Source organism: Pieris rapae, chromosome 4, assembly GCF_905147795.1.
Source record: "Pieris rapae chromosome 4, ilPieRapa1.1, whole genome shotgun sequence".
Lineage (NCBI taxonomy): Eukaryota > Metazoa > Arthropoda > Insecta > Lepidoptera > Pieridae > Pieris > Pieris rapae.
The window spans coordinates 6232149-6248596 of record NC_059512.1 but is presented as its reverse complement, the minus strand read 5'-3'; the positions used below and the strand labels follow the sequence as shown (position 1 = coordinate 6248596).

At 32.3% G+C, this 16448-nt stretch overlaps 1 protein-coding gene across 1 annotated transcript in view; it reads right to left on the bottom strand.

Moving 5' to 3' along the window:
* The window catches only part of LOC110999797 (BAI1-associated protein 3), a 68772-nt gene that overhangs the window by 26000 nt on the left and 26324 nt on the right, over positions 1 to 16448 (bottom strand). The window contains exons 6-12 of the mRNA XM_022269027.2: positions 13007 to 13154; positions 12457 to 12534; positions 11683 to 11861; positions 8584 to 8747; positions 4597 to 4835; positions 2570 to 2782; positions 229 to 312 (exon numbers count right to left, since the gene is read on the bottom strand). Of these exons, the coding sequence (XP_022124719.2) occupies positions 229 to 312; positions 2570 to 2782; positions 4597 to 4835; positions 8584 to 8747; positions 11683 to 11861; positions 12457 to 12534; positions 13007 to 13154 (1105 nt within the window). The remainder of the gene's footprint in view (positions 1 to 228; positions 313 to 2569; positions 2783 to 4596; positions 4836 to 8583; positions 8748 to 11682; positions 11862 to 12456; positions 12535 to 13006; positions 13155 to 16448) is intronic.

The following is a 16448-nucleotide window of genomic DNA, read 5'->3' as shown; positions in this document are numbered from 1 at the left end:
CAATTAAATTATAAACAGAAAACGAAAAACTACTTATTAACAATTTTCAAAGAGAAAATATAAAATTAATATTAGTAGAAAAATAACTTTGGTAAGCAGTCATTTTTTTTTCAGTGCTCCTTAAAACTTTGGTTGTGTTTTTAATATTTAAAAATATAGTAAAATGTGAAACAATATTTACTTATAATACGAGCATTTTTGTTGCGTCTCACATTTCAATTCACTTACCTCATTTCCTTGCTAAATGGGCAGCAACGCCAAAACGCTTTCATCTGCGACAGCTGGTTCAAACACCGCAGCAGATATTCCAATCTGTTACCGTTACATTTTGTTACAGCAGTGTTTTTAATAATATAATAATATTCAAGCTGTGTAACGGATATAAGGGGTACGAAATCACTTACTCTTATTCGTACCAGTATAAGCTTTACACAGTTATGTTCCGCTCCTATCAGTCATTTTATTTCGAAATTATATAGTGCCAAACAATTTTCGCTACTGAGGCGTTAAACATTATAATTATAGTATAGATTACGTAAAAATCTTTGCTATACAATATGTAAAAGCCTGATAGTTTTGTAATAGACTTAAGAGCGACTTCCGTCTAACAAATTTAAATAAATGTCATTTTATTTGTCTACTGATTATTATACTCTGATTTTAGTTAAATATAATTCAGACAGCTATTATTCTTTGACATGTCAGAGATGGAAAACCTTTTCGGACGGGCACATTTTTCAATTTCAATAGGAGTATATAGAAACATACATTTTATTTGTATCTATTTTATTTAGTGCGGTGCTCCAAGTAAAAGTAGTTTAACGGCGAGTGATAATTACGTCCCTTTTCATCACAAACAGTAAAGAACGTACAAGTAAAGATAACTTTTTTTAAAGGTTTACTAAACCTGCAATTAGTAGGCAGTGATGCCAGCTAAACAAATAAATAAAGTAATTAAAGTTTATTTGATATATTGTTCGTGATATTGATATATTTGTTATTTTTGTATTAAATCACATAAATTGAAAGTAAATATTTACATTTACCTTTTTGTAGTTAAAACAAAAAACACGTAGCATTTCATTTTTTATTATGCTGAAATGGGAAGCTTTTCCCTATTTGGGGAATTTTTTTAGTATCAACACTTATGGAATGTCAGCATTCTACGGAATTAAAAATCAGAGTATAGAGCATATACTTTATTCGACTAAGACAAAATGACATTGTTATCCAACACCCCACTGACTTTAATTTACTTCTAAAAGTGTGCCTTTTCTACAATTTTCAAAAAATTTAGACTTTAGATTAAATTTGAACGATTGATTGAACAATATTAACATTTTTTATTCTTTACAAAAAATGTTTCTCTTTTTAATTCAATAGCTCAGACGTTGTTCAGCGAGCTTCATTAATGCACTACCAATTGGAATAATCTGGATTATAAATAAGAACAAGCCGTTGCAACTCTAATTGGCGTTGCTTCAACAGTTTCTTGGGACGGATTAAATAATAATTAATAAGCTGACTTGTGCAAGTGTTTCACTTAGAAAGTTTGCGCGTGGATTTCGTGTTTTGGCAAGATTTTTTCAATAATAATTGATTTCAAAAATCTTTACGAAGCACACTTTTTTTGAAAACCATATGAAATCGTAGTTTTGAGTACTAAAGGTATCTTACTTCTTAAATCTATCTTTAGTTTTAGTAAGGACAACATTTAAAGTATTGAAATAAACACCTCTTGTCAAATAGCGACACTAAGGGCCTGTTTCATAATGTATGGACGAAGTACCAAATAGCCAACACATAAATTATTCGACAATATGTAATAAATAGCTTATTTGAAAGTTATCCGGACATTGTGTAACATACACTTATTCATATAGTCACGTGTCATGTTATATTTTTACATGTTGTAAAATACTTCGTAATAATATAATCGTGTAAATTATTTTATTGTAACAATCATCTACCATTGGCTAAAAAAAAATCACTGAACTATGTGAATAGTGTAATTTACGGAACATGAGATCTGATACTTTATTTATTTTAAAAATAAACTTTACTAGATGAAAACTCGTTTGATTTGAATTTCATAATTATTAATTACAATTATTTTATTAATTCAAAACAAATAACATAATACATAAAAATATATCTAATAACTAACCTTAAAATTTAATTATTAAAAAATATTATTAAAAGGAGTCCCTTTAGGCAAGGTTCCGAAGATACTAGCAGCGTTCCCCCTTTGAATAGCTAGACTAATTCTTTGTGCGAGGTAGCTGCCAGCTCTTCGTTCTCCTGTGATGTCGACTAAGCTTTTTGATAATTTCATAATTATTATTTGTTAAAATTTAAATTATTACGAGCGGTCACGTTGCCACGGGACGGCTGATCCGCGAGACTTCGGTATAATTTTATAATTTTAAAGTTACAATAATTAGTCGTACAATTATGGTTTTGGTTACGTTTTTATCCTTAAAACGATTATATTAAGGATGTGGTATATACAAGTAAGCGAACACACAGAAAATAATAATACAAATCATAACGCCTGTAAACAACTTACTTGTTCAAACTTAGGTGATGAAGCACAGGGTATAGATCCCGGTGAAGTCTTAGTTGGTGTAAGGCCCGTTCGACTAACTCGCCAAAGCAATCAGCTAACCAACGCTCTTCATCTCTTGATGCGCAGGCGCCGGCATCACCACTACCACTTCCGACTAAAGCCTCGCTGGCGCACCATGCTCTTTCCAGTTCGTTGAGCAGTTTAAACATATACCTATAGATTTATATAAATGTTATTTTAAAATGCAAACCTAAGGAAATATAATTTAAAAAAAAACACTAGGTTTTGCATTTGTTCTTTTTATTCTTTTGTATGGCAATACTGCTTAAAATTGTATTTACATTCATTATATATAGTATTAAAATAAAGTTTATTTATAAAAACAAAATTATTTAATTACTCTTTATATTACAATCAGAATAATTAAAAAAAATCAGTGGCGCTATAACCTTTGGTTCTTAGATTTCTATATCTATTTCGTGAACGGCTTTCTAATAATACAAGTCAGTGATTAGCCTTCTGTGGCTGACAAACGCTGTCAAATTATTGATTAACAATGCCAGTTTTCTCACGTGTCAAAAAAAAAGAAAAGCCTTTTAGTGCACAGCTGGGTTCGAACCTACGACATCAGCAGACATCGCATGATATACTCCAGGCCGAGCAGTGTTGGAAATAACGTAACTTTAGTAAGATAAAACACTATGAATAAGTATAATTGAGATAGTGTACATAATCATAATTTTCAGTAGAGAAGACAAATTTGGATAGTAATAAACAGTAATAATGCTGGCGGAAGGCGTGATTCCAAGTTTCACCAAGTTTTAGTCCCTTAATAACTAACACCTGGAGACAAACTTCGAAACTTTGAAGTCCATATCCTACTACGTACTTCAAGTTGATTTCATACGCTGCTAACTTCTGAGTGATATTACAATTATTAAAGCTTATATAAGTTGAAAATTCGACTTCTTTATATAAACTTGTAGAAACTACATATATGTGTAGTGGACACGTGTTTATTCTCGTTCTACTACGGATGTGTCGGACATCCGCCCCATCGGGTTATGAGTGTTATAGAATAGACTGTCAGTTTTGTTTATGCCCACAATAGCGTCTTCATGTACATGACATGTCATATTACAATAGAGCGTCGAGAGAATCTGCGATTTATTTAATTTTATTAACAGATAAAAATACTTCGTTTGATTAAATAAAGTCTAAATGTCGTTTTTTTAATTCATCTATATCATTTTATATTTTTATAAATAAATCAGTGGCCCTACAATCTTTTTAGGTGTAGGCCTCAGATTTATGTATTTGTTTTATCATCATTTGTCAATCTAATAAACAAGTAGGTGATCAGCCTCTTGTGCCTAACACACGACGTCGACTTTTTGCGTCTAAGATCAGACGGTTTTCACAATGTTTTCCTTCACCGTTCCGAATGTTAAATACATAGAAAAATAGTGTATCAAAAAGAGTCTCACGCTCAAGCCACTAGGTCAATACTGCTTTTCATATAGTATCAATTAAATTAATAAAGAAATAGACTGTGTGCCTCACGTCAAAAACAGATGCAACGTGCCTTCATAAACTCTGTTCGATTAATTATACTGACGAAATTGTATTGTAGATGCATTTACGTCACCAGTAATGCAATATACGAGAACAAAGTCGCCCCAGCGGGCATGCATTCACGTGATTCAATTTCTGGATCACATCAAGCGTATGTAGTAAATACTTGTTTTTAATTAAATCATTAACTATTTTGAATTCGGCATTACAACATGATTATTTAATGTTTTTTACAATTTAATGGGTCTAAATTTTTAGTAAACGAATATTTAAAATTACCGTTACTATAGATTTTAAATTTAAAATCATAAAATTCAACAGTCATGCACAGTAATCTTTGCTATGGATTTTTCAAGCAAAAGTACGTGAACGTTTCTAAAACACATAATCTGGCCTAAAAACGTAGAAACCGACCTGTTCTGTATTGACTGTAAAACAATTGAAAAACTTACTTGGGATCAAGAGGAGCTTCGCTATTAAGTCTGCAAGCTGCTGCAAAGCGAGCAATCGCTGCCTGCAGGGAACTCATATCCCCCTGCACGGCGTGCTGATGCAACAATGTTTGAGCTGCCCCACAAAGGTCACCTTCCCATGCATGGCTGTCACTCTCAGCGCCCTCACATGCAACGTTAGCCGCTGTTTCAACTTCGTGGGAAAGTAGAACTCCAAATAGGCGCTCATGTTGACGGACCTTTAGAGGAAATCAATTTGAGTTCCAAATTTAAAAGGAAACAAAAGAAATGTCAGATACTTGTATATTTTTGTACACACTTTAAAATATTCTTCTTTATTATCCTGCTGCTGGAGGCTGTCAATAAAATTATCAAATTTTGCTGATTGTACTGTAGTATGTTCATACAACAAAGTGTTAAATAAATAAATATTGAAAAAATTACAGTCATAAACTAATGACGTAAAAAATGATCTTTAAATATATAAGTAACTAAGTAAGTATAAAATACAATATGTTCTAGCTATCACTTTCAACAGATAAAGAAACGTGAAAAAACATTATATAACATACATTATATATATTACTCCAATGAAGATTTAAACCTTATATTTACTTTACCTATATAAATAAAAAATATGACCTATATAAATATTTATAAAAATTTGCATTTCTAAAAAAAATGGATTGAATAATAGGTATAAACTTGCTACAATTTTGAAAACTATATTAACCGTATGTGCAATTATTGACTGTGAATAAATGCACCTGTATCTAGACTTCATTAAATTTTAAATTACACCGGCACGCTACGTCACTTTGATCATTGACGTTTCATTTAGTTCCTTTTTTAAACGCTCGATTCACCGGAAGCGCCAGAAAGTCTCGGATATAGCGGCTCCTGAGTAGATTTATTAATTAGGATTTACTCATATATACAATTCATTGAAGCTTAAACATTAAATACACTTATTATGATTAAATTGCTATTTATTCATCTCGTAGCAGATTGAGAATGGGATAACCATGTCTGCAGAATAACGATTTTATGTTTATACGTGGGTAGTAATTTCCGGCGTGTCAATCATAAACAATTTATTTACCGAAGATCAAAACAATCCTTATAGTTAGACGTATTAAATAAACCAAAACTTACACAATACGGTACGGATTAATTTCATTTAATAACAACACTCCAACTCAATGTGTTCGTTAATTTATTATCTATGTATATTTTTTTTAATGGAAAATGGTGCAATCTGGCAGGAGGCTCAACTCATGGTTAGTGACACCACCGCCTATGGCATGCGTTCAATGCCAGAGGGCTCGCGAGTGCATAGTCGGCCTTTTAAGAATTCGTACGCTCTTTTCTTGAAGACTTGACTTGACCCTATGTAAAATACTTTAGACTTTTGTGTAAGCAATTCTTTTACTAACATAATTCCAATCAATGAATGCCATGATTCGATACTTTTATCGTATATACCTATTTCAATATCCAAAATTTGAAGATCTCTACAAAAACGCCGGTCCCATTGAATGTAAAGTGAATAAAGTACGCCAGGGGAATGAATTGGATTTATCGTGTAATCGCAATTTCGCTTCACTCGCTGACTCACTTATTACGCGAGGCCAACGATGTTCACTCAGCGGATATGTTAGGGCGGCCTGGGAATGGCATTCAAGATGCCATCTGTTATCATTTTGCAGAGGAAACTCTTCATTTGTTTAACTTATATAATTCTATTTACTTGCAAATTCTGCTTATCTATACTAATATTTTAGTGGAATAAACCTAATTGATTTCGAAAATTCTTATACTTTTAGAATGCTACTGCCGGAATACTATAATTTTAAAAACATTAAAATCGTTGCTAAAAATGAAGTTTTAATATTTGGCACTTTCCACATTAAAAGATAAAAGAGATTATGAAGCGATTATGTCTTGTGTACTTAACTTAAGTATAAGTAATGATTGATGTTTCCAAAGCTCAGATAATTCCGTTTGAAGTTAAAGATTTAGACGATTATATCACTGCGGCTCATAAATTGACTCACAAATGTGCGCCAATGAAGTATCGATCGCTTACGTTACATTTATTAAGAAAATGACGAGAATGTGAAGCGTCGCAGTCTTTGCAATAAGCCAGACATAACAACGCAATTAAACTAGGTATGCTCTTAATAACATAATGGTACTTCAAGGCATATTGCCAATCTGCTAAACTACTGCGTAAAACATAAAACTTTTATAGGCCTCACGCTGAAAGCTATTAAACCGTATGGCCCCAGGTTATGTGCGGTCAACAGCTTTTTATGTCTAACAATCAATCCTTATATTATTCTTTGATAACCTCGATGTATTTCGACTACTTGTTGAATGGCATTAAATAACGGGTTGTTTATTATCACATTACTTCGCAAGAAAGTCGCTTCGTATATGATTCGTGCGGGCAGCCTATTCACGAATCTCAATAAATAAATAAATTTTGTCCTAGTAAAAAACTTAATAATATAAAAATAATATTTAGTTATTAAATGTGCTGTTAGCACATAAATAAAAGTCTGCAATACAATACACAGTATTTAGCCATTGTTTTTCGGCAGACAGATATGTTGGAAGAGTATTCAGTTCGCATATCTGTGGATTACTGGTTCACGGTGTTCCTAGGTGCGATATTCGCGGGAAAACAACAATTTGTTTGCATAGATAGTCAAGTAGGTAATTAATTAGCCTGAAATCTTAAATTTGTCGTCGTAATGTTTCCGTTTCTTAGAAAAATTAATTTTCATACGTCGATGACTCAAAATAGTCACAGATTCATCGAATGAAGGATGACGTATCATTCTTATATATATATTTGCCTATCTAATCCTAATACTGCCTTGGAGTTTAATTTCGTCAAAGATTAAGGAGTAAGATGAACTACGAAATAATAATGATTTGCTAAAATGTCCAATTCCGCCAAGCTTCAAACATCTTATATTTACCATTCTTACTTTAAACAAAAAAATTGCGAGACACTATTATGGTAATATAAGTGTGTTTATGCAATGGACAGAAGCTTTATACATTGAATATCTGCTTTAAACCGCAGTGATAAATATACTCTGCATATGCATTGACGTTTACCGCTTTTGTGTATTTTTTATTTTCCCTTTGAAATCCGCAAATTGTTTTTCATTTCACTATCACACTGACACCGCAATATAGCTGCGCAGTTATAAATAGAAATTTAAAGTCACCGACAATTTTATAACAAATTTAATCCAGTTTTTCAAATCAACTCATTTTTTCTTTTACTTTTGTAAGGTGGGCGTTTGTGGAACAAAATATACCTGGATTCCATTGAAGATTGATTAACTTAGACAACAAAGCTTTATTTTTATCGTCGGACGTCGAGGCCGAGTACGAATTCCGACCTCAGCTCGACGTCTGTCATTAAGCAACGGGGCAATTTCTAATTATCTTTTTGTCATGCACCACCACTATTAGGTATCAGTTACCCACTGAGGTAATTCCGAACTGCTAGAGTACTTCCAGGACAGGTGTACAAATTCTTAAAAGACTTTTGGCAAATTGCGTGTCCATGAGCTGTGGTATCAATAAAATAAATGTTAAGCATTTACAGCAATGTATTAAATACAAAATGAAAGACTGGCAGCTATTCAAAGGGGAAACGCTACCAGTATCTTCGGAACTATGCCTAAAGGGCCTCCTTTTAATAATATATTTTATTTATTATATTTTAAGGTAAGTTATTTTTTTAATAAATTAATTGCTTTAAATATCCTTGTTTTATGATATAACATTTTAATTATAAAAGGATTCACATAAACATGTATTTAAAAAATATCTATGAATCTATTTTCTATATATAACATTAATCTAGAGGATCAAATAGATTAAATACCTAAACACAATAATAAACACTTGCTAGAAAAATGGAGATCAAATATACTCAGAGACAAATAACTAGAGGATTACCTGTTGCCAGTTGTCATCGTCGTGCCTTCCAGCCTCCCTGGCAGACAGCCAAAGCCTAAGCCGAATACGGCCTTGGACAGATGAGCGTTGAGATCGAGCATCCAACTTGTACCAAGCCTCCACTCCAGTAGATGGGATCTCTCGTAATGGAATGTTTACACACCCTACGAAGTGATACATTTTAAAATGATTTTTTTTCCAAATCCACATAGCAAGCATAAACTTCATAATTTATTTTTTTCTAAATTCACGAATGAAAATCGACGATATTTTGAATCGGGATCTCTTATATTATATTAAAAACTTCTTCCGATTTTCGGTTTCGATCGATTTAATTATAAAAAATCCTCTATTATTTCAAATAATGACCCAGGGGTCATTGCAGTGCTTTAAATAATAGAGTCTAATAAATATGTAGGTATAAATTTTAATATACGCCATAACCTGTATATGTGTATATATTCAGAAAAATATTGATTTGAATTTTCTACTAACTAAAAACCGAGGCACTTTTCTAAGTGCCTCCCTTCTTTCTAGAAGGGACTAAAACATATTTTCATAAATTCATTACGCCACGCCCTGTATGAATAACCTTATTACAAGCTTAGAAGGGATATTTGTCATGCATATTGTGATATTTTATAAGTAAATGCTTCTTTCTTTCCTTTCTTCTACGTTGTTTCTTCTATTAAGTAGTTTCAAACTACTCGAACTTTTTAGATATGCAAAATATAACAAAAATCTCTATTGACGATCGTATAAGGTTAAAATAAAGGCCTACTTAAAATAGTCTCCCTTGTAGCTATCGACGTCTTGACCCAAGTACTTAAACCGAGCTATAATTATATATCTTCAGCAACAAGTTACAACTGTTTTATACGTTTATAAGGAATTAAATTTCAAGCAACTCTTTACTGAGTCAATACACTGAGGTTCAGAAGTGCACCAAGTTCTGCAGAAAAAATTTTGATTCGCGTAGTTCGTTTAGTTTAACGCGAATTAAATTTCTAAGGTAATTGTGCACATTTAGCGTATTTTAAGGAGTAACCTACTAATGTTGATTAACAAAAACCATCAATAATAATCAAGGCATTTAGTGTCTAAAACTGTGTTTCGACACTTCTTTCCAATGCTATAATAAAAACAATTCACAAAATTCGTGCAAAATTTTCATTTTAAGATAAAAAATATAACTTCTTTGAGTTTCTCCGATCGTCTTCTGTCAGCATCTTAATTTTTAAGGCAGGTAAGAGAGTATAAAGAGAAAAATAATAAGTATAAAATCGTATTTAGAATCTGCTGGGTGTTTTATTTGGTTTGGGTTTTCCGGCTATCGGTCGGAGCCTTTGCCATCTGTACGTGTATAATTTCCCGTTTGAATAGAAATTCAAAGGTTTTCCTGGTAAATAAATATTGGATTCGAGCTACCATCAATCTTGTTATTTCCAATTTTTCAACGCGCATTCGCATTTGATGCATTTGCCGTAAAAAGATTTCATAGACTTCATTTGTATGTTTAAGATGAGAAAACAATCTATGTACCGGGTCAGGGTCAGTTGTTAATCGACAGGCTGTTGCTTTAAAAATAATTTATAATTTGTTTATAAAAAGATCTATCTATAATTAAAAATACCTATTAGTATTTTCTTACATTAACCATACGACACGAATTGGTCACAGATTAGTCAAATTAACAAAGACGTATGCTGTAAATTATACATGGGTAACATTTTCGTGAGCTTTTCTCACTGTTTCCATCGAATGCGACGATTTATAGAGAGTAACGGAGATTACTTCGAAAACCAGTAAAAGTATTGACAACTTTCTACATTAAGCGGTTTTTATTTTCTAAACATTTTAAAGGTATGCCTTTGCCAAATCTAATCCCAATATTTGTGGTTTCATTTCGTTGTACACTGATTGTGATGGAACAATAAAATAAGTTTAAAAAATACAAGAAGTATAGATTCTATAGTCACTAGCTGTTAAAAATAAATCAGTGGCGCTACAACCTCTTTAGGTCCTGGCCTCAGATTTCTGAATCTGTTCCATGATCATTTTTTAATCTAATAGGCAAGTAGGGGCTCAGCCTCCAGTGCCTCCACGTCGTCGACTTTTTTGTCGTCGGTTTTCTCACGATGTTTTCCTTCACCGTTCGAGCAAATGTTAAATGCGCACATAGAAAGAAAGTCCATTGGTGCACAGCCCGGGATCGAACCTACGACCTCAGGTATGAGAGTCGCACGCTGAAGCCACTAGGCCAACACTGCTCTGTCATTAGTTAAGTCTTGTCAAATATTACCGAGTGAAGTGCAATAAAAAAGTTATATTTTTTTGTCCTTTCCCAAATGGTTCATACCAGAGAACTATCGTAATTAACCAGAGTGGTTAATTACGATAGTTGATTAATCTACATACACGTTGAGTTAAGGAAGTATTCAATGAAGGTATCTTGTACAGTAACTGTTCCAAGTTACAGACACTAACTACTAGTAAGACTATAACTTTCAATGCCAACAGTAACTTCATAACGTGCTTTGTACATATAATTATTATTACTATAACTTTCTCCTTTGATGACTATGTATCCAAGAAAATGCCAATATTAAAATGGGCACCAATTAGGACACCTTTTCAGAATGTTCTTCTCTTTTACAAATAAGTGCTAAAGGTCTGTTTGGCCTCGTTAACAAATATTGTACTTTAATAATGTTCATTTAAACACGAATTGGTTACTTTGAATGTTTACACTTGTCTCGAATGTAATTGAGATTTAAATTGTGTTGCTGAATTAAGTGTAAATTAAATTTCAATATTTAATCAGTACTATGTTCTTTATATGCGCAAAAATGGTATAAAACTCTATGGTCTTTTGTGACACTAGATTTTCCCGGTATTTACAAGGTTCTATGTCTGTAAATATACATATAAATCTGTGGGTTATACCTCCAAACTAGCTTCAAAATATCAAGAAAATCAGTATATTTTACGGTAAAAAGTAAATAATCCTTACACGCAGAACCGTCATAGAGATCATGCTCGTTACAATATTAATCGTTGTATACAAACTAAATAATAAGAATTAAATTTAAAACTAACCTAGGAAATCATCCTGGCTTCCCTGCCTAGCGCTTTGGCAGACCTGCTTGAAGAAACGACCCAGACCACGAACACCTCGCACCTCATTAAGCCGAGATACTGCATCCAGGACTGAGCTCTCGTCATCATGATCCCAGATATCCAGGTGTAGAACATCCGAGGATATATCGTCTATATCACTGTGACAATTGAAAATTTAATTCAGTCCCACCTTAGGACCAACCATATTTCTGCATTGTATTTGTTATCGTTCCTCGCAAATCGAAATACAGATGATTTTTTTTAAACCTTGTAATGACATAGACTGTCATAAAATATATGTCGTAGTGATTAAAATAGCTTTTATATGCATTTGAAATTTATCTTAACTTAAGCTCAACCAGTTTTAGGTTCGTAAAATACTTATATATCTAGTATCCGTAGGATTTTAAAGGAAGGAAAAGCTAAAAGTTCCGCATGAGTTTTACAGTTAAGTTAGTTGTAAGTTAACTGTCTTGCTTAACTTAGCTCTTAAGTAACCTAACTGAAGCTTACCGATATCTATCACAGTAATTGTTAAGCGAGTATCTTGTCTCGTGTATAAATACAATAATACATACCATCGACGGAACCATATAAAAAGTATTCAAATTAATTCCGAGATTCCAGAATTCAGAAAGATAAAAATCTTTTGTATTAACGCATTAAAAATGTTTTAGAAGTTAAAAACCATAATTCAACTAACTCGGTGAACTATTTTGTAAATTATTTAAAAAATAAAGTAAGATTACTCACAATTTGAATGTTTCATTCCACTTAGGCGAGAGAGTGTGAGGTCGCACACTTGTGGCGCGAATGTATCGAGCTGGCAGTCTGTCGAGTAAATTGTGTTTATTAATTCTATGCGTTGCTACGTAGACCTCGACCAATTTTATAGAGAAGCCCCATAATAATATTAAATAAAAAATTATGTTTTTAATTAAATCACTTTAATCTGTGATTGTGTTTTGTCCAATTCCGTTTTTGTGAATATGTGTTTTTGTAGTTATTAATCACCTCTTAACTGACCCGCTATAAACAACTTAATAATTTTTAAATAAATTTTCTTATAAAATCGTATCGTGCAATTATCTATAACACTCTCTAATACATATATGTAATAATTTTTTTGTGACTAAAAAAAAACAAAATAATACTATATATATATATATATAATAATCATCGATAATTTTGTCTGAGATTTCATTAAACTCCTTTAAATTTGTTTACGAGTGAATCATTTTAAATACTGCTTAAGTTAAGAGGCGATTATCGGTAAGGTTTAAATTGCAGTCAGTCGTAGTACCTGCCGAGACTGTCTCGTTGCTGGCGCCCGTCTCGCCGTTTGAAGCTCAGCCTGAAGCCATGTTTGCGACCTTCATCTTCCGACGCCCGGGGAGAAGCTGGCAGCGACGCTGGCTGGATACCCAGCATGCAATATGGGTCACTGAAGCCTATTAATAAAATCTCCCATCAACTTATTATGTTATATATTTCTTATAACACATAACGTGAGAATTAGCTGAAAGATTTTGCTTAAATGAATCCTTGCCAAGTAATAATTTGAGCCGCCTTGTTATTTTTCTATAGGAATCAAAGTTGTTCATTTCTGTTCACGAAGGCATAAGTGACAAAGCAATTGAAATCATTGAAGTTACTGGAGATAAGACAGCTCCCGAAACATTGTTAGTAAATATTTTATAGCATTAAGAATTTTAATTACTTTAAGCCATATGTAAGAAAATAGAAAGTTTTTTTCGTTGGGTTTTCTTGATCCATCTGGTCTATCACCGACCCTCTTTCCCGACCGACATTAATTTGATAACAAACAAGACTACTAAAACAAAATAGTTTACGTCTATATTACCTTTCAAACAAAACTTTCTACGTTCGTGAAGAAAAAGCTATAATGAAATGCGAGAGTTATAGGAATTGCAGTCATTACAAGAAATTTAAGTTTGGTATAACTTCAGTTACAGTCTGTATTATTTATATCAGATTATTTAATACAAACAATAAAATGTTTTTTGACTCCGACTCCAAATAAGTCACAAAAATATTCAAGTCCCTTTGTGTTTTTATTAAAAAAAATTAGAAAACCCTAGATTTTTCCAAGCCCTCATAATTCAGATTCAATTCCTGGAATATCCGGAGATATACCTTGTCCAATAAATACAATTTTTCAAATAGGACCTAATCAATAAAAAAATTCAACAAATTAAATTTATCATTTTAAAAACAGCTAAAAACAAATTAATTTTATGTACATCTACAGTAAATATACTATTTCATATTTTCCGACCCTGAAAGTCAATTAAAACACACGAATATAAAGTACATCCTAACTAAGTAAAACCTACATTATGCCAAAATTCCTTACAGTAATTTGCCTAATTAATAAACCTTCAAAGTTGATAGGAGTAGTAGGGATTCACGGGTTCTGCCTCACTCGCTGCCTCAGTCAACCTAACCCCCCGTGCCGGGTTCTGCCTCACTCGCTGCCTCAGTCAACCTAACCCCCCGTGCCGGGGACTGCCTCACTCGCTGCCTCAGTCAACCTAACCCCCCGTGTGTTTCTGGCTCAGCGGCAGTCCCCGCCTAAAAAAAAAAAAAAAAAAAAAAAAAAAAGTTTGGTCTCTTTCCCCACTAAACAGACCGTGCTGAGTCGATAGCACTCACTCCCGAAGCGATATTTCTCTCTGTTTCGAAGTTAGGTTTTGCTATACGTTGCAAATTAATCGATTTACTAATCACCTCATAATAAGAATGTAACGTCTCGTCCAAATCCTCATTTACTAATCACCGAGTCAGTTTCGTATCTATAATTAGCAAATTACCATGCGCATTTACCTGCAAATGCACCAGGACAGATGGGAAAAGGATTTACTGAACATTAAAAATATGATTTCCGTGTTTTATGTGTTTATTTGCATTATGTTACAATACAACTTTACTAGTGTCATGTCATTTCTTGGCGAGTCATACGAAAAATTTCTGAGGTAATCTTCCAAGCTGAAACCCCAGAACTTGTAGTACAAATATACTACACAATACTCCCCACAAAAGGCAGAATAGATGTCCTGAACGCTAGCTGTATTATAGCGCCATACCCGACAATTTCTTCTTAAAAAATCCGCTATTACTCTAATAGGCTTACGTCCAAATGAATCAAAATATTCTCCAACTTTTTCGTGGTTGATATGAATAGCTACCCAATGAGATCCTGGTTGTGAGTCAGGATCGAGATTGCATATAATAAATGTGGGTAAGTGTACGTGCATTGGTAGGCGATTCGAGGGGTACACGCTATACTGGATGCTGGGATGTATTTTATGGAGACTCATTTGCAGGTTTAATGTATTCATTTTTATTCCAACGCGTTTGACCTTCTACTCTTATATATTGCACTAAATACAATTCCAATTCCTATCAATCATCCACCTCAACTAACATCACGTTGTATTGTCATCCCAATATATGTGATATCTTATATGCATTTATTTAGAAAAGTAGGGAAATTATAAATGAGAAACCATATTTTTATTTATTATATTTCATTCCGTTTATTATTCTCAATTTAATCATAAGTACATAAAAGTCATTTCTTAACTACTATAATCCACACATACATTTCTGTTCTTATCTATTTCTATAATGTTTGAAAACTCTGCATAAACTAAGGTAATATCTAAATAAAACAATAATATGAAAACATTATCTTACAAAATATTATAAACGTATAAATAAATAATAATGAGTAATGAAATTATCTACAACTAAATTTCATAAACATATTATTAATAATTTAGTTCACATTTTTCTTTTGTTTTTTACTTGGAATTGCTAACGAGTTTATAATGGCCTAGTGGTATCGTATCTATATTATTTGGGAGAATGTGTCGCTTGGTATCATTAAAAGATAAACATGTTTTATTAATTTCTTGGGTGAAAATTGTATGTTTTAACGATTTAAATCGATACATTTTACAAAATTGAATATTTTTATTAAATAAACATGACTTATAATTGTCTAACGTTAATTTTTTTGTGACACATTTGTTAACACCCTTCGCCTTAGTAATAATTTTATCATCTACCTGTAATGCATACATTTTTGATCGCAAACCTACAAATTCTGTAAAGATTTTACCACAATTTTCATCTTTGAAATAACCTATTTTTTTCTTATTTAATTTAGGAAAGTTAAAAACATTATTTGCATCATAATCTGATGTATCGAAATGTGTACAAATGTCTGGTTTTATATCATTATAAAAGTTACTAGTAAATATTTGATAAATGAGACTGTCGGTATCTGTGTACAGTAGCTTCAGATTGGAAGTAAATTTCTCTTTCATGTAATTATAGTGGAAATCATACATAAGCGTTTTAGATATATCTAATATACAAAATCCGAGATAAATAGGTTTATTATATATTAACTTCATTTTATTTAATTGAATTGCAACAAGACTATCAGAAAATATTGAGACACTGTGAAAATTTGGTTGAGCAATTAGATCCCCAGCTCCTAATACTTTGCCCCTATTTTCCCAGTGGGTTAATAGTTTAACGTTTACACGTTTCTCAATATTTTCCATAGTCTTACCAAAAACAGCGTTGTTCATGAGTTTATAGAAATCTTTCTCAAAATCAGAATTAGCTTGGGTTCTTAATTGTGTATTAAGGTCTATATATTTATTTAACCATGGACTCTGCTTAAATTTTAATATTCTATGAACTTTTAA